The sequence below is a fragment of the Lucilia sericata genome, unplaced genomic scaffold (assembly GCF_015586225.1).
Source record: "Lucilia sericata isolate MDLA Ls3-8-SP2 unplaced genomic scaffold, ASM1558622v1 Contig000349F_arrow, whole genome shotgun sequence".
NCBI lineage: Eukaryota > Metazoa > Arthropoda > Insecta > Diptera > Calliphoridae > Lucilia > Lucilia sericata.
This window is the reverse complement of record NW_023994369.1, coordinates 126188-148846: the sequence shown is the minus strand read 5'-3', so window position 1 is coordinate 148846 and position 22659 is coordinate 126188. Positions and strand designations below refer to the sequence as shown.

Sequence of the window (22659 nt, the reverse complement as noted above, 5' to 3'; positions counted from 1 at the left end):
TTAGCTGAATTGAAATTTTAAACAGCTGAATTAGAATTTCCTTCCTTGAATAGCAGTTTTTGGTGATTTTTAGTAAAATTTCTTATAAAATCCTTAAAATGTGTTAGCTGAATTGCAATTTTATGCAGCTGAATGGCAAATTTTTGTAACATTTCTTAAAAATTCATATAAATCTTTAAAATTTGTTAGCTGAATTAGATTTTTTAGCTGAATTACAGTTTTTGGTTATTTTTAGTAAAAATTCCTTAGTTGAATCAGAATTTTCTTAGCTGAATAGCAGTTTTTGGGGATTTTTATTAAAAATTCTTATAAATCTTTAAAATTTGTTAGCTGAATTACAATTTTAGGCAGCTGAATTAAAATTTGTTGTACAATTTATTAAAAATTCATAAAAATCTTTAAAATTTGTTAGCTGAATTGCGATTTTAGGCAGCTGAATTAGAATTTTCTTGGCTGAATAGTAGTTTTTGGGGATTTTTACTAAAAATCCTTATAAATCTTTAAAATTTGTTAGCTGAATTGCAATTTTATGCAGCTGAATTAGAATTTTCTTAGCTGAATAGCAGTTTTTGGTGATTTTTAGTAAAATTTCTTATAAATCTTTAAAATTTATTAGCTGAATTGCAATTTTAGGCAGCTGAATTAAATTTTTTTGTAACATTTATTAAAAATTCTTAAAAAAACTTTAAAATTTGTTAGCTGAATTGCGATTTTAAGCAGCTGAATTAGAATTTTCTTGGCTGAATAGTAGTTTTTGGGGATTTTTATTAAAAATCCTTATAAATCTTTAAAATTTGTTAGCTGAATTACAATTTAAGGCAGCAGAATTAAAATTGTTTGTAACATTTATTAAAAATTCATAAAAATCTTTAAAATTAGTTAGCTGAATTGCAATTTTAGGCAGCTGAATTGAAATTTTCATAGCTGAAAAACAATTTTTATAGCAAATTTATATAAATTTTTACAAAATGTTTGCTGAATTGAAGTTTAAGGCAGCTGAATTACAATCTTATGAGGCAGAATGAAAGTTTTTGCTAATTTCTTGCTATAAATAGCAATCGTAGAGTTAAATCTTTTAAAATTCCTAAACTGAATTGAGTTATTTTGCAGCTGCCTGTTTTCATAACTATTTTTAACACTTGTTTTCAAACATTTTAACCTAAAAACCTTAAAAATAGTTATTTCTCAATTTTATAAACACTTGTCCAGCCAACCTGTCTTAGTGTACTTATTGTTGTAAAAAATTCCCATTTTACATAAATCATTGATGCATAAAATAAAAAAAGCAACAATTCAACACACACACCCGTAGCGAAATTATATAAAATTGTATTGCTTAGGGAACACACCCACTAAATAATAAACCAAACAACACATGACCTAGAGATTCAATACAACACAAACTAAACAATCAACTATAAGTAAAACGTAAAACGTAAAAAAAATGCACAACAAACCAAAACTAAATTTTCTAAAACACTCTAATATTCCAAAGATTCATTTTTGGAAAATGTGACAAACCCCCACCTCCCCCACCAACTAGAACAAACAATTCTATACAACGTTAACAATCTCGCACAAGTTGATTTGAAATTCTAAAGCAAATTCATGATTAATGAGCACTATTCACTCTATGGTACACAGTGAAATACACTCTAGAGACGACACACACACCCACAATAGTAATAATAGTTTTTTTTTCTTCTTGTTTTGGCAATTAGCTGGCCTGTTCTGATAGTGCTTAACAAATGTATGCCAACACTTTTGCATAGAAAGTGTATGCGTGTGTGTGTGTTTGTTTGTTTGTCTGTTGACAAATGAATTGAACCATAAAGAATCAGAATCAGTGAATGATTCAGATAGAAACACAACAAGTCAACAGCCAATGTCTGTCCATAAGCTGCATTTAGTTGTTACGCATTTTCACTGATGTTGTTGCCGTTTAAATGTACACTTCCGTTTCGTTTGGCTGGTTGGCTGGGTTAGTTGTTGCAAAAAAAAAAAAGAGGGGGAAAATCCACCAAAGCCTGGCCAAGCATCAATAATATTTCCGTTTAGAGGGCAAATAAAAATGTAAACGTCGTCTATCACAAGTGATTTGAAAATTTTTGAGGAATGGAATTGTAAATATGTTTGATTGTACAAATAAAAGGTATAAAAGGTAATGAGAGGATGGCTTACAAAAACACACATGCACACATACATATGTACTTAAAACATCAGAGAGAACAGTTTACATTTGCAAACTATTTAAACCCAAATGCTAAACTTAAATTCAGCTGCTTAGAATTGTAATTCAGCTAAGAAATTTTAAAGTCTTATAACAATTTTTAATAAAAATTACAAAAAATCGCAATTCAGCTGCTTACAAACTCAATTCAGCTAAAAATTTTTATAGATTTTTATTAAAAATCAAGAAAAACTGCTATTCAGCTAAGAAAGTTCTAATTCAGCTACATAAAATTGCAATTCAGCTAACAAGTTTCAACAGATTTACATAAATTTCTTCGAAATATTACCAAAAATGCTATAAAAATCCAATTCAGCTACATAAAACCTCAATTCAGCTAACAAATTTTAAAGATTTTTATAAATTTTTATTTAAAATCAAGATAAACTGCTATTCAGCTAAGAAAATTCTAATTCAGCTAAATAAAATTGCAATTCAGCTAACAAGTTTCAACAGATTTACATAAATTTCTTCGAAATAATACAAAAAATGCTATAAAAATGTAATTCAGCTGCATAAAATTGCAATTCAGCTAAGAAGTTTCAAAGATTTTGAAAAATTTCTATTAAAAAACAAAAATAAATGCTAATCAGCTACCAAAATTCTAATTCAGCTACATAAAATTGCAATTCAGCTAACAAGTTTCAACAGATTTACATAAATTTCTTCGAAATATTATCAAAAATGCTATAAAAATGCAATTCAGCTGAATAAAATCTCAATTCAGCTAACAAATTTTAAAGATTTTTATAAATTTTTATTAAAAATCAACAAAAACTGCAATTCAGCTAAGAAAATTCTAATTCAGCTAAATAAAATTGCAATTCAGCTAACTAATTTTAAAGATTTATATGAATTTTTAATAAAAAATACCAAAAGTAGCAATTCAGCTAAGGAATTCCTAATTCAGCCGCATAAAAATACAATTCAGCTAAGAAAATTTTAATTCAGCTGCATAAAAAGTTAATTCAGCTAACATGTTTTAAAATTTTTTATAAAATTTTATTAAAAATCAACAAAAGCTGCAATTCAGCTAAAAAAATTGTAATTCAGCTGCATAAAATTTCAATTCAGCTAACAAATTTCATCTGTTTTATAAAAAATCCTTCGAGATATTAACAAAAATGCCATAAAACTTCTATTCAGCTGCATAAAATTGCAATTCAGCTAACAATTTTTAAAGATTTTAGGATAAAATCCTTATTCAGCTAAGAAAAACTCAATTCAGCGGGAAGCTTTTAAGGAATTTTTAAAGAAATTATGCAAATTTTTAGAAATTTCGGCCTAAATTTCATATTCAGCAAGGAAATACTCAATTCAGCTGAAGATTTTTGGAGAATTTTTGAAGAAATTGTGTTAAATTGTTCAGATTTTGGCATAAAATCCTTATTCAGCTAAGAAAAACTCAATTCAGCTAGAAGATTTTGAGGATTTTTTGAAGAAATTATGCAAATGCAAATCTTTAGAAATATAGGCATAATATACTTATTCAGCTAAGAAAAACTCAATCCAATTCAGTTATTGAGGAATTTTTACAGAAATGTTGTTAGTTTTTACAAATTTTGAGATAAAATTCTTATTCAGCTAAGAAAAGCTCAATTCAGCGGGAAGCTTTTAAGGAATTTTTGAAAAAATTATGCAAAATTTTAGAAATTTCGGCCTAAATTTCATATTCAGCAAAGAAATACTCAATTCAGCTGAAGACTTTTGGAGAATTTTTGAAGAAATTTTATTAAATTGTACAAAATTTGGCATAAAATCCTTATTCAGCTAAGAAAAACTCAATTCAGCTGAAAGTTTTTGAGGAATTTTTATAGAAATTTGGTTAATTTTTACAAATTTTGAGATAAAATCCTTATAAGAAAAACTCAATTCAGCTGAAAATTTGTAAGGAATTTTTAAAGAAATTATGCAAATTTTTAGAAATTTCGGCCTAAATTTCATACTCAGCAAAGAAAAACTCAATTCAGGGGAAAGCTTTTAAGGAATTTTTTAAGAAATTATGCAAATTTTTAGAAATTTCATATTCAGCTAAGAAATACTCAATTCAGCTGAAGAATTTTGGGGAATTTTGTTAAATTGTACAAATTTTGGCATAAAATCCTTATTCAGCTAAGAAAAACTCAATTCAGCCAGAAGTTTTTGAGGAATTTTTAAAGAAATTTTGTTAATTTTTACAAATTTTGAGATAAAATCCTTATTCAGCTAAGAAAAACTAAATTCAGCTAAAAGTTTTTCAAGAATTTTTGAAGATGTGATAAATTTTAAAAATTTCTGCCTAAAATCCTTATTCAACTAAGAATTATGTAATTCAGCTGAAGGTATTTGTTGAATTCTGGTAAAAATTTTAATATTTTTAATAAAAGACTTCAAAAAATTGCTATTTAGCTAAGAAAATTTTAATTCAGCTAAGCAAAGTTTTTTGTTTAATTTGTTTCGCCTAAAAGTATGCATTACCAGTTAAAGAGTTTAAGAAGAAGTAGTTAATTTGTCTTAAAACTTTATGTCTGGCAAATTTCCAATATTTATTTTTTTGCTTTTCTTTAAATTTGACTTTAACAAATTTCTTTACTAAATTTATAACAACAAATCAAACAACAACTAAAAACCAACAACTACAATAGTATCAATAACAACATCATCAATATCATTGAATATTAATGGACTCTTTCCATTATTTTGAAACAGCTGTCTAACAATAAGGAATTTACTTGCTTCCTTTAGAGCACACACCTACCTCCTCCCCCTCCACACACATACACACAACCATTACTTTAAAAAGCAACTTACTGTATAAAGGAGAGAAAGAGAAGAGTTTGACTGTGTTAGTAGAGTGCATAAATGAATGACGATTCATTTATTTACTTTATTTGGTTGTTTATTAAGTATAGAGAGAAGGATGTATTTGTACAAAGTGTTGTCCTGTTTAACAGGTGGATGTACATACATATATGTATGTGTGTATGTGCTCCTCTTACTCCTGATTTCCCTGCTTCAAACAAACCACAAAATGTTAAATGTATAGTGACTTTATTTTTTTCTCCTTTTTGTGGGTTTTGCAAATACATTTATACTACTGCTCATTGTATTTTCATTGTGTCATTTATCTAAAAGGTCTCGTGCATTAACTGTGCAAATAACAACAACAACAACAATACCACTGACAACAATTTAAAAGGACTTTGTCGTATTGGTTTGTCAGTGGTTTCTAACTTGCGGTTACTAAATTTAGTTATTTCAAATATTTTACTATTTTATTTATATAAAAAAGTACTTTTTCTACTACTTTTTTTAAATTACAGAAATGTTTACATTTTTAGCTTTTTATAGCTTAATTTTTCCAAGAACTCATAAAAAATCTTAAAATTTATCAAAATTATGCCAAAATTAAAAAAGGTACTTTTTCTACTACTTTTTTTAAACAACAAGAATTTCAAAAAATTTAGCTTTTTATAGCTCTATCTTACAAAAAATCTTGAAAAATGAAAAATTTTTCAAAATTTTCCCAAAACTAAAATAGTACTTTTTCTACTACTTTTTTAAATAATAAGAATTTCAACAAATTTAGCTTTTTATAACTTTATCTTACAAGAGATCTTGAAAAATATTAACATTTTTCAAAATTTTCCCTAAATTAAAAAAGTACTTTTCCTACTACTTTTTTTAAATTACAGAAATTTTTAAATTTTAAGATTTTTATTGCTTTATTGTTCTAGAAATCATAAAAAATGTTAAAATTTTTAAAAATTTTCCCAAAATTAAAAAAAGTACTTTTTCTACTACTTTTTTTTAATTACAAGAATATCAAAAAATTTAGCTTTTTATAGATTTATTTTACAAGAAATCTTGAAAACTGTGAAATTTTTTCAAAATTTTCCGAAAATTAAAAAGTACTTTTTCTAATACTTTTTTAAAATCACGGATATTTTGAAATTTTTAAGTCTTTATTGCTTAATTTTTCCAAGAAATCATGTAAAAAGTTAAAATTTAAAAAAATCCTAAAATTAAAAAAGTACTTTTTCTACTACTTTTTTTAATTCACACAAATTTTTATATTTTAAGCTTTTTATTGCTTTGATTTTCACAAAAACACGAAAAATACCAAAAATTTATAAATTCTCTCCAATTTAAAAAAGTTCTTTTTCTACTACCTTTTTTAAATGATTGAAATTTTAAAAGAATTTTGTTGCAATAATTTAAATGTTTATGGAAATTCCTATTTTGTAGGTAATTACGTTCTAAAATGTTATGTATTTTGGAATTTGAACAAAATCTGAGAAAGTACTTTTCTGCTACTTTTTTTAAGTGTGAAGTTTTTTCAAAAATTTCTATTTGTTTAGTTTACTTATGAAGAAAACTACCAAAAATTAAATATCCTAAAAATTTCAATATATATTTTTTTTTTTTTTTGAGTTTTGGCTAATTTTAAAAAAGTACTTTTTTACAAAATATTACTATTTTATGTTCTGATATAAAGAGAATTACAACAAATTTCATAATTTTGGAAATTCTTGATGGATTTTGAAAAAGTACTTTTCTACTACTCTTTTGAAGGGTTGGAGTTTTTCCTTAACTTCGATATTTTTAGTTTGGGTATAAAAAGAATTAGCAAAAATTTAATATTTTGAATAATTTTTGTTGAGTTTAGAAAAGAACTTTTTACTACTATTTTTTAAAATGCTCTATTTCTTAGAAATTTTGTTCACAAGTTTAAATTTTTCCTTAAATTGCTATTTTTAGTTAAGATGTAAAGAACATTACAAAAAATTTTATATATTTTTATAGATTTTTGTTAAATTAAAAAAAAAGTATTTTTCTACTACTTTTTTAAAAAGTTGAAATTTTTCCTAAAAATTGTTATTTTTAGTTTACACCTAAACACCTAAAAATATAACCAAAAATTTCATTTTTTGATGAATTTTTGTTGAATTTAATAAAAGTACTTTTCTACTACTATTTTTTTATTAGTGAAAATTTTTCCAAAAATTAGATATTTTTAGTAAGGGTACCTAACCTTCAAGAATATAATGAAAAATTTCATATTTTTATGAATTTTCGTTGAATTTAAAAAGTACTTTTCTACTACTATTTTTTAAATGTGGGAATTTTTCCAAAAATTCAATATTTTTGGTTTGGGTTTAAAGAATATAACCAAAAAATATATATTTTATAGATTTTTATTGAATTAAAAAAAGTAGTTTTCTACTACTATTTTTGAAAAGTGGGAATTTTTCCTAAAGCTTGTTATTTTTAGTTTAGGTGTAAAGAATATAACCAAATTTTTCATATTTTGATGAAGTTGTGTTAAATTTAAAACAGTTCGTTTCTACTACTATTTTTTAAAAGTGCGACTTTTTTACTACTTTTTTTGAAAAGTGGGAATTTTTCCTAAAACTTGTTACTTTTAGTTTAGGTGTAGAGAATATAACCAAATATTTCATATTTTATACATTTTTGTTGAATTTGAAAAAAGTACTTTTTTACTACTATTTTTTACAAGTGGGAAATTTTCCAAAAAATCAATATTTTCAGTTAGGGTATAAAAATATCACAAAAAAATTCGTATTTTTATGGATTTTTGTTAAATTTTAAAAAAGTACTTTTCTACTACTATTTTGAAAAAGTGGGAGTTTTTGAAAAAATTTCATATTTTTGGTTTTGGTGTGAAGAACATAACCAGACATGACATATTTTATGGATTTTTGTTAAATTAAAAAAAGTACTTTTCTACTACTATTTTTTAAAAGTGGGAAATTTTCCAAAAATTCGATATTTTTAGTTAGGGTGTAAAGATTATAATCAAAAGTTTCATATTTTATGGATTTTTGAATTTTAAAAAGTAACACTTCTACTACTATTTTTTACATAAGAATTTTTCTCAAAAATATTACACTACAATTGAAAATTTAGATATTTTAAAGTTTTTTATGGAATTTGTAGAAAAAATTAAGACAATTTTGTTGGACTTACCCAGCCTGGAATCATTTTTCTTGCGTACACGCAAACAAATTGTACAGGATTTGATACACTGAAAAAAAAAGTATTAAAATTGTAGTTTTTTCTTTTTAAAACTCTGTTTCTTTTAACTTACATCATGTATATGCCGTATAATTTCCGTACGCGATATATTATCCAATGTTAAACCATTAACTTCGAGTATCTCATCGCCCACTTCCAAATTATCACGATCGGGTGGTGAGCCGTATAATTTGATTTTACCATCAACATTTTCTACCAAGATAATAACATAACCCGATAATTCAACCACTTGTTGCTGGAAAGAGAAAGAGGAGTAAGAAATTTAATAAAAAAAATTATATTATTAGCTAACTAAAGCATACTTTTAGGTTGGCAAAAAAATCTATTTACTAACTAAATTTCCTTTAACATAAAACTAAACAAATCCCTTTCAATTGCTGCTGTTGTAGATAAAGAACAAGAAAACAAAACTTTTTTTTATGACTTTCATTTCCATTTGGCTGACTTTTTGTGGTCGGCCACTTTATATCCGTTTGTTATTTTGGCCTTCAAATGGCACTTTTTTAATTTTACAGTTCATTGCTAACGGACGACAGCATTAGTTATTTGTCATTAAATTAAACAAATTTAACTATTAAACTTAATTAGTGACCACAATGTGTCATTAAAAGTCAAACACATACATACATATACAAAAACATTAACTTTTGAAGTTTGTTTTTGTATCTTTTAGTCTGTAGAAGGTAGTTATTTTTAGGCTTAAGAATGTTTTATGTTTAAAACTTATTCTTCGTCCCGCATACATACATATGACAAAGTAAGTAGTAGACCCACTGTCTGTGTTTGCTTCATCAGAAATCCTGACAAATTACATAAAAATTGTAGGCTTAATTTAACACTGTTAGAGAGAGTGTCATAAAAAAGCATTTAAAATGAGAAATGTGTTTAAATAATAAAAAAACTACTTAAACGTTTGAAAAGTGGAATGTTTGGGAGAAAACCACCAGAAATGTGTTTTTAGTCATTAAAAGACATTAAAAAGCTTTTAACAACTCTACAACATTAAAATTTCATTAAAAACCAGTTTTTCTTTACAAAAATAACATAAATTCTGAAAAAATAAAAATAGTAGTAGAAAAAGTACTTTTTTTGTTTAAAGAAATTTTCCACAAAAATTTGAAATTGTTGTTAAATAAGCATTAAAAATCAATTTTGGATAAAAATGTGAAATTTAAAAAAAGTAGTAGAAAACATACTTTTTTATTTAAGGAAATTTTCCACAAAAACTTGATACTGTTGTTTAATAAGCATGAAAACTTAATTTTGGCCCAAAACTTTAACTTTTTAAAAAAAGTAGTAGAAAAAATTAAAATAGTAGTAGAAAAAGTAGTTAAGGAAATTATCCAAAAAAACTTAAAGTTGTTGTTAAATAATCATGAAAGCTCAATTTAGGTTAAAAATTTGCAATTTCAAAAAGTAGTAGAAAAAAAAAATGGAAATAGTAGCAGAAAAAATACTTTTTTTAGTTAAGGAAATTGTTGTTAAATAAGCTTAAAAACTTAATTTTGGTTAAAAATTTTTAATTACAAAAAAAAATAGTAGAAAAACTGGAAATAGTAGTAGAAAAAGTGCTTTTATATGAAGGAAATGTTCAACAAAAACTTGTAATTGTTGTTAAATAAGCATGAAAACTTAATCTTGATAGAAAATTTTCGCTTTTTAAAAAAGTAGTAGAAATTATTTAAATAGTAGTACAAAAAGTACTTTTTTATTTTAGGAAATTTTCCACAAAAACTTGAAATTCTTGTTAAAAAAGCAAGAAAACAAAATTTTAGCAAAAAATTTTCACATTTAAAAAAAGTAGTAGAAAAAATGGAAAAAGTAGTAGAAAAAGTACCTTTTTATTTTAGGAAATTTTCAACCAAAACTTAAAATTGTTCTTAAATAAGCATGCAAACTTAATTTTGGGCCAAAAATTTTACATTAAAAAAAGTAGTAGAAAAATAGAAAAAAGTAGTAGAAAAAGTACTTTATTATTAATGGAAATTTTCAACAAAAACTTGAAATTGTTGTTAAATAAGCATGCAAACTTAATTTTGGTCAAAAAATTTTACATTAAAAAAGGTAGTAGAAAAATTTAAAAAAGTAGTAGAAAAAGTACTTTTTTATTGATGGAAGTTTTTCACAAAAACTTGAAATTTTTGTCAAATAATTTTGGCTAAAAATTTAAATATTTAAAAAAGTAGTAGAATAAATTCGTGTTTTAAAAAAAGTAGTAGAAAAAGTATTTTTTCTTTAATAGTAGAAAAAGTACTGTTATATTTAATAGTAGAAAAAGTATTTTTTTAAACTAACTAACTAACTAACTAATTTTTTGGTGATTTCGAGGCTGTTGATGTACAAAAAAGTTTTTTTGGTGGAAAATTCAAAATAGTAGTAGAAAAAGTACTTTTTTAAAAACTTGAAAAACATCATAAAAATTAACTTTTAGACGATTTCTAGCCTATTGATAAACAAAAAGGCAATTCTTTTGAAAGTTTAAAATAGTAGTAGAAAAAGTACTTTTTTAAAAACTCGAAAAAAGAGTATAAAAATAAACTTTTAGACGATTTATAGGCTATTGATTAACAAAATAGCAATTTTTTTGAAGTTTAAAATAGTAGTAGAAAAAGTACTTTTTGAAAAAAACTTGAAAAAAGACATACAAATATTTTTAACGATTTCCAGGCTATTGATGTACAGAAAAGTAATTTTTGGGAAAATGCAAAATAGTAGTACAAAAAGTACTTTTTTAAAAAACTTGAAAAAAAAGCATAAAAATAAACTTTTAGACGATTTATAGGCTATTAATAAACAAAAAAGCTATTATTTTGAAAGTTTAAAATAGTAGTAGAAAAAGTACCTTTTTAAAAATTGGGCTAAAATTTAACAAAAAACTAAAATTTTATAAGTTTTAAGTTAAATAAAGAATAAAACACAAAGTTTTTCGTAATTTACAAATAGTAGTAGAAAAGTACTTTTACAATTTTAAGGATTTTTTGGTCTGAAAATTGTCTTAAATTGTATTTGAATTAAAATATTCATTGTTGAGTTTTTGTTATTATACTTCTTTTCTTATGAGCCAATTGCCACTTTAACACCATTCGTTAGCATTCTTTGTGTTACTTATTGTCCTTGTTATTGTTGTTGTTGTTGCTGGCATATAGCGCTCAAACGCCACTAAAAACAGGCTGTTGACATCAATAGATTTGTGACAAAATATAGTAAAAATAAAATATAATGTTAAACATCAGAAATATAGCAAACCCAACCCAGTAAATGGTTTAGACAACAGGGGCTAAAGTAGAGAAACCATCACGCTATTACTGCAGTAACACAAACTCATTTACACATACATATGTACATATACGAAAGAGAGCATGAGAGCCCCTAAAGATATGCTATGGAAAAAAGTAAACACAAAAAAGAAATCAACTTGAACAAACACTATTTTGCAATGCAAAAATTGTCAGCAACAGACACAAGGCAGGCAAGTCAGGCAGGCATTTATATTTATGTAGACACAAACCGCCAAAAGCAGCTGTAGAACCAGCCCATCATGACAACAGCAGCTGCAGCAAGAATATTTTAACAACAATTCTAGGCATTAGTATTCATCAGCACCTTTTTTAAAAACTTTTCTCTATATCTTTTTGGTTGAATTTTTTTTTTTTGTATTTTTTTGGTTTATAGAAAAATTTGAAGAGGTACTTGCTTGCTGTGACATTAGAAAGGACAGCAAGCAGTTGAGCAGGCCTAAGACACCTTTTAGGTTGTTGGTGTTATTTGTGTTTGGTTGCTTGTCTGTTGTTGCTGTTGTGCAACCTGTAAGCTTTAACATTTATGTAAGGCGCCAATTGTAAATGTTGCACTTTGGCATAATGCCAAATAAAAAGAAAAAGTTTTTTTTCTAACTACAGACAAAACTTTTTGCCTGCCTTTTCTCTAGTCTCCTATTTAAGTTGTTCTTGTTAAACGTTTTTATTTGGTGATTTCATTTTAAGGTTGCAATAGCTTTCTTCTTTTTGTTGTTTTTATTAATAATTCTGGGGTTTAAGTGGGTGATTGTTCCCTTTTTTTCAATTGTTGTTGCTTTATAAATATTTGCTAGCTAAAAGTTTGCTGGCATTGTTTGAAGTTTGAAACCAAAAAAGTTTTTATTTGTCTTAAATTTTGGCTGGAATTATTGTCCAAGAGGTCAAGCGTAATTAAAGTTACAAAAAAGGGGGTTTAAGCAAAAAATAATTAAAGTTTAAAGAAGGGAAAACATCTAAATTTGGAGAACATTTTAAATTTTGGTAGAAAGGTAGCTTTTCTAGATCTAGACCCACTAGATTATAAACAAGACTATAGGCTAGACTCTGGTTTTGTTCTAGTTCTGTTCTAGTTCTAGTTCTGTTCTAGTTCTGTTCTAGTTCTGTTCTAGTTCTGTTCTAGTTCTGTTCTAGTTCTGTTCTAGTTCTGTTCTAGTTCTGTTCTAGTTCTAGTTCTGTTCTAGTTCTAGTTCTGTTCTAGTTCTGTTCTAGTTCTAGTTCTGTTCTAGTTCTAGTTCTGTTCTAGTTCTGTTCTAGTTCTGTTCTAGTTCTGTTCTAGTTCTGTTCTAGTTCTAGTTCTGTTCTAGTTCTGTTCTAGTTCTGTTCTAGTTCTGTTCTAGTTCTGTTCTAGTTCTGTTCTAGTTCTGTTCTAGTTCTGTTCTAGTTCTGTTCTAGTTCAGTTCTAGTTCAGTTCAAGTCAGTTCTAGTTCAGTTCTAGTTCAGTTCTAGTTCAGTTCTAGTTCAGTTCTAGTTCAGTTCTAGTTCAGTTCTAGTTCAGTTCTAGTTCAGTTCTAGTTCAGTTCTAGTTCAGTTCTAGTTCAGTTGTAGTTCAGTTGTAGTTCAGTTCTAGTTCAGTTCTAGTTCAGTTCTAGTTCAGTTCTAGTTCAGTTCTAGTTCAGTTCTAGTTCAGTTCTAGTTCAGTTCTAGTTCAGTTCTAGTTCTGTTCTAGTTCTGTTCTAGTTCTGTTCTAGTTCTGTTCTAGTTCTGTTCTGTTCTAGTTCTGTTCTAGTTCTGTTCTAGTTCTGTTCTAGTTCTGTTCTAGTTCTGTTCTAGTTCTGTTCTAGTTCTGTTCTAGTTCTGTTCTAGTTCTGTTCTAGTTCTGTTCTAGTTCTGTTCTAGTTCTGTTCTAGTTCTGTTCTAGTTCTGTTCTAGTTCTGTTCTAGTTCTGTTCTAGTTTCTGTTCTAGTTCTGTTCTAGTTCTGTTCTAGTTCTGTTCTAGTTCTGTTCTAGTTCTGTTCTAGTTCTGTTTCTAGTTCTGTTCTAGTTCTGTTCTAGTTCTGTTCTAGTTCTGTTCTAGTTCTGTTCTAGTTCTGTTCTAGTTCTGTTCTAGTTCTGTTCTAGTTCTGTTCTAGTTCTGTTCTAGTTCTGTTCTAGTTCTGTTCTAGTTCTGTTCTAGTTCTGTTCTAGTTCTGTTCTAGTTCTGTTCTAGTTCTGTTCTAGTTCTGTTCTAGTTCTGTTCTAGTTCTGTTCTAGTTCTGTTCTAGTTCTGTTCTAGTTCTGTTCTAGTCTGTTCTAGTTCTGTTCTAGTTCTGTCTAGTTTGTTCTAGTTATGTTCTAGTTCTGTTCTAGTTCTGTTCTAGTTCTGTTCTAGTTCTGTCCTAGTTCTGTTCTATTTCTGTTTCTAGTTCTGTTAGTTATGTTCTAGTTCTGGTCTAGTCTCAGTCTAGTTTTCTAGTTCTGTTTCTAGTTGAGTTATATGTTCTAGTTTGTTCTAGTTATGTTCTACTTCTGTCTAGTTCTATATTCTGTTCTAGTTCTGTTCTAGTTCTGTTATAGTTCTGTCTAGTTATGTGCCAGTTTTTTAGTCGTTCTAGTTAAGTTCTAGTTCAGTTCTAGCTATCGTTCTAGTCTTTAATAGTTGTTCGTTCTGTTCTAGTTTCAGTTCTGTTCTAGTTCTGTTCTATTTCGTATAGTTTGTTCTAGTCTGTTCTAGTTCTGTTCTAGTTCTGTTCTAGTTCTGTTCTAGTTCTGTTCTAGTTCTGTTCTAGTTCTGTTCTAGTTCTGTTCTAGTTCTGTTCTAGTTCTGTTCTAGTTCTGTTCTAGTTCTGTTCTAGTTCTGTTCTAGTTCTGTTCTAGTTCTGTTCTAGTTCTGTTCTAGTTCTGTTCTAGTTCTGTTCTAGTTCTGTTCTAGTTCTGTTCTAGTTCTTTCTAGCTCTGTTCTAGTTCTATTCTAGCTCTGTTCTAGCTTTGTTCTAGTTCTGCTCTAGTTCTGTTCTAGTTCTGTTCTAGTTCTGTTCTAGTTCTGTTCTAGTTCTGTTCTAGTTCTGTTCTAGTTCTGTTCTAGTTCTGTTCTAGTTCTGTTCTAGTTCTGTTCTAATTCTGTTCTAGTTCTGTTCTAGTTCTGTTCTAGTTCTATTCTAGTTCTGTTCTAGTTCTGTTCTGTTCTAGCTCTGTTCTAGTTCTGTTCTAGTTCAGTTCTAGTTCAGTTCTAGGTCAGTTCTAGTTCAGTTCTAGTTCATTTCTAGGTCAGTTCTAGTTCAGTTCTAGTTCAGTTCTAGGTCAGTTCTAGTTCAGTTCTAGTTCATTTCTAGGTCAGTTCTAGTTCAGTTCTAGTTCAGTTCTAGTTCAGTTCTAGTTCAGTTCTAGTTCAGTTCTAGTTCAGTTCTAGTTCAGTTCTAGTTCAGTTCTAGTTCAGTTCTAGTTCAGTTCTAGTTCAGTTCTAGGTCAGTTCTAGTTAAGTTCTAGTTTATTTCTAGGTCACTTCTACTTCAGTTCTAGTTCATAGTATTGTCTATAGTCTAGTCTATAGTCTAGTCTATGGTCTAGTCTATAGTCTAGTCTAGTCTAGTCTATAGTCTAGTCTATAGTCTAGTCTATAGTCTAGTCTATAGTCTAGTCTATAGTCTAGTCTATAGTCTAGTCTAGTCTAGTCTATAGTCTAGTCTATAGTCTAGTCTATAGTCTAGTCTATAGTCTAGTCTATAGTCTAGTCTATAGTCTAGTCTATAGTCTAGTCTATAGTCTAGTCTATAGTCTAGTCTAGTCTAGTCTATAGTCTAGTCTATAGTCTAGTCTATAGTCTAGTCTATAGTCTAGTCTATAGTCTAGTCTATAGTCTAGTCTATAGTCTAGTCTATAGTCTAGTCTATAGTCTAGTCTATAGTCTAGTCTATAGTCTAGTCTATAGTCTAGTCTATAGTCTAGTCTATAGTCTAGTCTATAGTCTAGTCTATAGTCTAGTCTATAGTCTAGTCTATAGTCTAGTGTATAGTCTAGTCTAGTCTATAGTCTAGTCTATAGTCTAGTCTATAGTCTAGTCTATAGTCTAGTCTATAGTCTAGTCTATAGTCTAGTCTATAGTCTAGTCTATAGTCTAGTCTATAGTCTAGTCTATAGTCTAGTCTATAGTCTATGGTCTAGTACGATTTCAAAAGTAAAATTTTCCATGGCTGCTGCCAGTAATATAAAAAAGAGGCCATCGTAAATGTTACTCTACAAATTAAAAAATACCAAAGGAAAACATCCATAATAAAAACAATCAGACAAAGAAAAATCTCAACTGAATCTCAAAATACAAAAACAAACAAGGAAAAACACAAAAAAATCTAAATTCATACAAATAAATACAACATGTGAAGATTTCCATAAAACTCTACAGAAAATAAAACAAACATGTTACAGTTAGACAAAAAAACTTTATATTCATTCATATTTGCCTGTGTTCTTCATATGTATACAAAAACAACAAGAGGAAGAGAAAAAGGAAGAGAAAAAGCTCATAAAAGAAATCAAGTTTAAATGTAACAGAAACATACGAGTACTTGATAACTTCTCTATACATCCAACCAACTCCCACACACTCTGCTCTCACTTTGTGTATGAGAAACAATTCATTTAAAAAACCGTTATAATTATACAAATGTTGTTGGTATGCTTGTTGTTGTTATGTGTATAAATTTCAAAGGACATGTTTGTGTGTTTCTATGTATTTTTTTATGCTAAAGTGTGTATTAGAGTAGGTTTAAATGTTTGTTTGTATGTAAGTGTGTAGCTATGCAGGAGGTTTCTTGTTTTTTTGCCTGTTAATGCTCATGTGAGTTGTTGAAAAAAAAAAACGTACAGAATTAAGTTGAAACAGGGATTAAATGTATTAGAAGAGTAAAAAGGAATGGAGAAGGATGTTTTTTAAATGTTTATAAAAAGGGAAAGGAAAAAAAGACATATGAATGAGTTAAAGCTGTTTTAAAGCCTTAAAAATGTGTTTAAAAAGAGAAATCAGTGTAAAAGTAAAAAACATTTTGGGGATTTCTTAAAAACTTTTTGGGAATTTGAAAATTTTGTTAAATTTTTGCAAAATACTAAACATTTTATGTTATTTAATGTTTATCCATAGATTTAAGGCGCTTTTCACAGTAGGGGAATTTTGGGGATTTTTAAAAAGTTTTTGGGAATTTAAAATTTTTAATGAGATTATAAAATTTCGTAATACTAAAAAATATTTTATGAAATTTGTTAATTTTTGAAAGATTTAAACAAATTTTTTGTAAGGGGAAGATTAGGGGATTTCTTAAAAAGTATTTGGGAATTTGAAAATTTTGTTAAAATTGTTCAAAATATTAGAAGTTTTAAGTTTTTTAATGTTTTTCCAAAGATTTAAAGCCTTTTCTCAGTGCGGGGATTTTTGGGATTTTTGAAAACTTTTTGGGAATTTAAAATTTTAGGGAAATTTCTGGTAAAATTATAAAATTCTGTAATAATAAGCAATATTTTATGAAATTTGCTAATTTGGGAAAGATTTTAAAAACATTCCTGCTGGGAAAATTGAGGGATTTTTTAAAAACGTTTTAGGAATTTGAACATTTTGTTAAATTTTTACAAAATATTAAAAATTTTAAGGTATTTAATATTTTTCCAAAGATTTAAGGGACTTTTCATAGTAAGAGGATTTTGGGGATTTTTGAAAAGTTTTTGGGAAATTAAAAATTTAGGGAAATTTTTAGTAAAGTTATAAAATTCCGTAATACTAAACAATATTTTATGAAATTTGCTAATTTGGGAAAGTTTTTAAAAACATTCCTTCTGGGGAAATTGAGGGATTTTTTTTTTTAAATCTTTTTGGGAATTAGAAATTTTTGTTAATTTATTACTAAATATTGGAAATTTTGTGTTATTTAATGTTTTTCTATAGATTCTGAATTCTGAAAAGTTTTTGGGAATTCAAAATTTTAGGTGAATTTTTAGTAAAATTGAAAATGGAATGATGCTAAACAACATTTTGTAAAATTTGTTAATTTGGGAAAGATTTTAAAATTTTTGAAAAACTTTTTGGGAATTTGAAATTTTTGTTAAATTATTGCTAAATATTGGAAATTTTGTGTTATTTAGTTTTTTTTTATAGAATTAAGGCATTTGTATCAGTCGGAGGATTTTGGGGATTTTTGAAAAGTTTTTGGGAATTACAAATTTTATGAAAATTTGTGGTGAAATTGAAAAGTTTTGTAATATTTTATGAAATTTGTTAATTTGGGAAAGATTTTAAAAATTTTTATGAGGGGAATTTTAGGGGATTTATTGAAATTTTTTTGGGAATTTGAAGTTTTTGTTAAATTTTTGCTAAATATTAGAAATTCTGTGTTATTTAATGTTTTTTTTTATAGAATTAAGGCATTTGTATCAGTCGGAGGATTTTTTAAAATCTTTTTGGGTATTGGAACTTTTTGTTACATTTTCATGAAATATTAGAAATTTTATGTTATTTAATGTTTTTCTATAGATTTCAGACATTTTCCATGAAATGGGAATTTTGGGGATTTTTGAAAAGTTTTTGGGAATTCAAAATTTTATAATATTTTTTTTATAAAAATCATAAAATTCATGATTCTAAACAATATTTAATGAAAATTGTTTATTTTTAAACAATTTTGAAAAATGTTTTGGGGGGAAATTAAAGGGATTTGATAAAAACTTTTTGGGAATTTGAAAAATTTTATAAATTCTATAAAAAAATATTGCAAACTTAAAGAATTTAAGAAATTTTCACAAAATTGTAAAAATTCTCTTTAATTTAAACATTTTTTCCTTAATCCCCTTTAAAATTTCGCCCTAAAAGTATGCTGTGTGTTATTACAGACAAAAAAAAATCAAGTGAAAAAAATGTAAAAGCACTCTACTCTCAACATCAATTGTAAATAATAAACATATGGGTATTTATTGTTGCTGTTGTTTGTTGATGTTCATAACACACTGACTTAAAAACCCTGTAACACTTAAAAAACACATTCCCATACATTAAACTTACGCACTCACTTATATAAACAAGCAACAACAACTTTTACAAAAACAACTGTGTTATACAATAAAACTTATATACATACATACATATCCAGTTAAAGAGCGACGAAATACCAAACAACAAAAAAAACCTAGAGAGTTGATTTTATTGAAACCCTTTTTAAAATGAGATGAGCAAAAAATAACAACGTCAATTGAAAAGGAGTTTTTGTTATGAAAGAGAGAGGTCTAAGCAAAAAAGAGAGGGTTTGGAGGGGGTGAGGGTGTATTTTAAAGTGTTTTATAATAAAATACATGCCGTTAAATTTTGTTTTATTTTACTTTTTTTTTTGCAATTTAAACAACATTGAACTTAAAATTCATTTGTGTTAAACTAGAGCAAAGAGAGGAATGTGTGTGTGTTTAGTTGTTGTTGCTGTATATGTAAAACAATTATACTTGTTAGTAAAGTATGTCTTTCTATGTTTTTAGTTAAATTAATTTTTGATGAAGCCTTATTGAAAACCAAATAAGAAAGAACTTTTATCCCCCTCTCCCCTTTCTCTATTCTCAATAAAACTTTATCGTTTTCTTAAGTAGACGTATAAGTTATTTGTATTTAATTAAATTAAATATCACTCATACGTCACCAGGATTTCCTTAAGACAATGAAAGACAAGTTTAAGAAATAAGGCAAACGATGTTTTTATTGCTATTTAAAACTAAAAATACAAAGTCAGAGAATTATTTTCATGTGGGAAAGTTGTGGGGATTTTATAAAATGATTTTAGGAATTTAGAAAAAATCGTTCAATATGATTTTCAGAATTCAGAAACATATTTTAAGCCAAAAAAACAGAATTTTTCTTTGGGATTTTTTTGGATAGATTTCCAAAAGTTTTTGGGAATTAACAAAAAACATGGTTTCATTGTAAATTCCTACAATTTAAAAGTATTTAAGTGTTGTATAAAGAATTTTAAAGAAAAATACAAAATTTTTGATATAAAGTGTTTTTAGGGATTTTATAAAATGTTTTTGGGAATTTAAAAATATTGTTCAAAATTACTATTTTGTGGTTTATTGCCTTTATAAAGGCATTCAGAAGCTTACTTTAGCTTATTTTTAGCTAAAAAAATACCAAAAAAATCTATGGGGAAAGTTTGGGGATTTTAGAAAAGTTTTTTGGGAATTTAAAAAGGTTGTTCAAAATGAGTATTTTATAGTTAATTGCTTCCAGAAACTTATTTTAGCTGAAAATACACAAAATTTTCTATTGTTGATTTTTGTAATGTGGGGACATTTTGGGAATTTTGCAAAAAATAACAAAGAAAATTAAAAAAGTAGTTCAAAATTACTATTTTGAGGTTTATTGCCTTTATAAAGGCATTCATTCAGAAGCTTATTTTAGCTAAAAATACAAAATCATCTCTATGGGGATATTTTGGAGATTTTAGAAAAGTTTTTGGGAATTTAAAAGAGTTGTTAAAAATGAGTATTTTATAGTTTATTGCTTCCAGAAGCTTATTTTAACTAAAAATACCAAATATTTTCTGTGGGTAAATTTCTGGGATTTTAGAAAAGTTTTTGGGAATTTGAAAAAAACATGATCTCTAATAAAATTTTGAATTTTAATTTCATATTCATTAGCAATACTCCTTAATTCAAAAATTTTCCCAAGAAAACCTTGATTTTTGTTATGTGGGGACATTTTGGGGATTTTGAAAAAACTTTTTGGGAATTAATTTTCTTTAATATTCAATTCTAAATTAAAAAATTTCCTTTAAATTAAAAAAATGTTCCTTTATATTAATTTAAAAAAAAAATTATAAATTTTTTAATGAAGAATTTATGGGTATTTTAAGAAAAATTTTTGGGAATTCAAAATTTTATCGAAAAAAATATTTAATAAAAGTTGTACTTAATTACAGAGTTATGTCCGAAAAAAATCCTTGATTTTTTAATAAGGGGACATTTTGGGCTTTTTCAATAACTTTTTTGGGAATTCAACGAAATCAACTTTTCTTTAATTTTGAAGAAATTCCTTTCATATAAAACCGATTTTTGAAAAAAAATTGGGAAAATTTATAAACTTTACGTAAAACTTTGGAAATTTAAAAAAAATATTTTTCGGAATTCTATTTGTTAAATTTCGCTAATATTTTGGGAAGTTAAAGTTAGTTAGTTAGTTAGTTAGTTAGGTAGTTAGTTAGTTAGTTAGTTAGTTAGTTAGTTAGTTAGTTCGTTAGTAGTTAGTTAGTTAGTTAGTAGTAGTTAGTTAGTTAGTTAGTTAGTTAGTTAGTTAGTTAGTTAGTTAGTTAGTTAGTTAGTTAGTTAGTTAGTTAGTTAGTTAGTAGTTAGTTAGTTAGTTAGTTAGTTAGTTAGTAGTAGTTAGTTTAGTTAGTTAGTTAGTTAGTTAGTTAGTTAGTTAGTTAGTTAGTTAGTAGTTAGTTAGTTAGTTAGTTAGTAGTTAGTTAGTAGAGTTAGGTAGTTAGTAGTTAGTTAGTTAGTAGTAGTTAGTTAGTTAGTTAGTTAGTTAGTAGTTAGTTAGTTAGTTAGTTAGTTAGTTAGTTGTTAGTTAGTTAGTAGTTTAGTTAGTTAGTTAGTTAGTTAGTTAGTAGTTAGGTAGTTAGTTAGTTAGTTAGTTAGTTAGTAGTTAGTAGTTAGTTAGTAGTTAGTTAGTTAGTTAGTTTAGTAGTTAGTTAGTAGTTAGTTAGTTAGTTAGTTAGTTAGTTAGTTAGTTAGTTAGTTAGTTAGTTAGTTAGTTAGTTAGTTAGTTAGTTAGTTAGTTAGTAGTTAGTAGTTAGTTAGTTAGTTAGTAGTTAGTTAGTTAGTTAGTTAGTTAGTAGTTAGTTAGTTAGTTAGTAGTTAGTTAGTTAGTTAGTGTTAGTTAGTTAGTTAGTTAGTAGTTTAGTAGTTAGTTAGTTAGTTAGTTAGTTAGTAGTTAGTTAGTTAGTTAGTTAGTTAGTTAGTTAGTTAGTGTTAGTTAGTTAGTTAGTTAGTTAGTTAGTAGTTAGTTAGTTAGTTAGTTAGTTAGTTAGTTAGTTAGTTAGTTAGTTAGTTAGTTAGTTAGTTAGTTAGTAGTTAGTTAGTTAGTTAGTTAGTTAGTTAGTTAGTTAGTTAGTTAGTAGTAGTTAGTTAGTTAGTTAGTTAGTTAGTTAGTTAGTAGTTAGTTAGTTAGTTAGTTAGTTAGTTAGTTAGAGTTAGTTAGTTAGTAGTTAGTTAGTTAGTTAGTTGTTAGTTAGTTAGTAGTTAGTTAGTTAGTTAGTTAGTTAGTTAGTTAGTTAGGTTAGTTAGTTAGTTAGTTAGTTAGTTAGTTAGTAGTTAGTTAGTTAGTTAGTTAGTTAGTTAGTTAGTTAGTTAGTTAGTTAGTTAGTTAGTTAGTTAGTTAGTTAGTTAGTTAGTTAGTTAGTTAGTTAGTTAGTTAGTTAGTTAGTTAGTTAGTTAGTTAGTTAGTAGTTAGTTAGTTAGTTAGTAGTTAGTTAGTTAGTTAGTTAGTTAGTTAGTTAGTTAGTGTAGTTAGTTAGTTAGTTAGTTAGTTAGTTAGTTAGTTAGTTAGTTAGTTAGTTAGTTAGTTAGTTAGTTAGTTAGTTAGTTAGTAGTTAGTTAGTAGTTAGTTAGTTAGTTAGTAGTTAGTTAGTTAGTTAGTTAGTTAGTTAGTTAGTTAGTTAGTTAGTAGTTAGTTAGTTAGTTAGTTAGTTAGTAGTTAGTTAGTTAGTAGTTAGTTAGTTAGTTAGTTAGTTAGTTAGTTAGTTAGTTAGTTAGTTAGTTAGTTAGTTAGTTAGTTAGTTAGTTAGTTAGTTAGTTAGTTAGTTAGTTAGTTAGTTAGTTAGTTAGTTAGTTAGTTAGTTAGTTAGTTAGTTAGTAGTAGTTAGTTAGTTAGTTAGTTAGTTAGTTAGTTAGTTAGTTAGTTAGTTAGTTAGTTAGTTAGTTAGTAGTTAGTTAGTTAGTTAGTTAGTTAGTTAGTTAGTTAGTAGTTAGTTAGTTAGTTAGTTAGTTAGTAGTTAGTAGTTAGTTAGTTAGTTAGTTAGTTAGTAGTTAGTTAGTTAGTAGTTAGTTAGTTAGTTAGTTAGTTAGTTAGTTAGTTAGTTAGTAGTTAGTTAGTTAGTTAGTTAGTAGTTAGTTAGTTAGTTAGTTAGTTAGTTAGTTAGTTAGTTAGTTAGTTAGTTA

At 26.5% G+C, this 22659-nt stretch overlaps 1 protein-coding gene across 2 annotated transcripts in view; it reads right to left on the bottom strand.

The window, feature by feature from the left end:
- Positions 1-22659, bottom strand: part of LOC119603950 — a 188905-nt gene that overhangs the window by 145085 nt on the left and 21161 nt on the right. For both annotated transcript variants that reach the window (XM_037956253.1, XM_037956254.1), the window contains exons 2-3: positions 8322-8504; positions 8201-8258 (exon numbers count right to left, since the gene is read on the bottom strand). In XM_037956253.1, coding sequence (XP_037812181.1) covers positions 8201-8258; positions 8322-8504 — 241 coding nt within the window. The remainder of the gene's footprint in view (positions 1-8200; positions 8259-8321; positions 8505-22659) is intronic.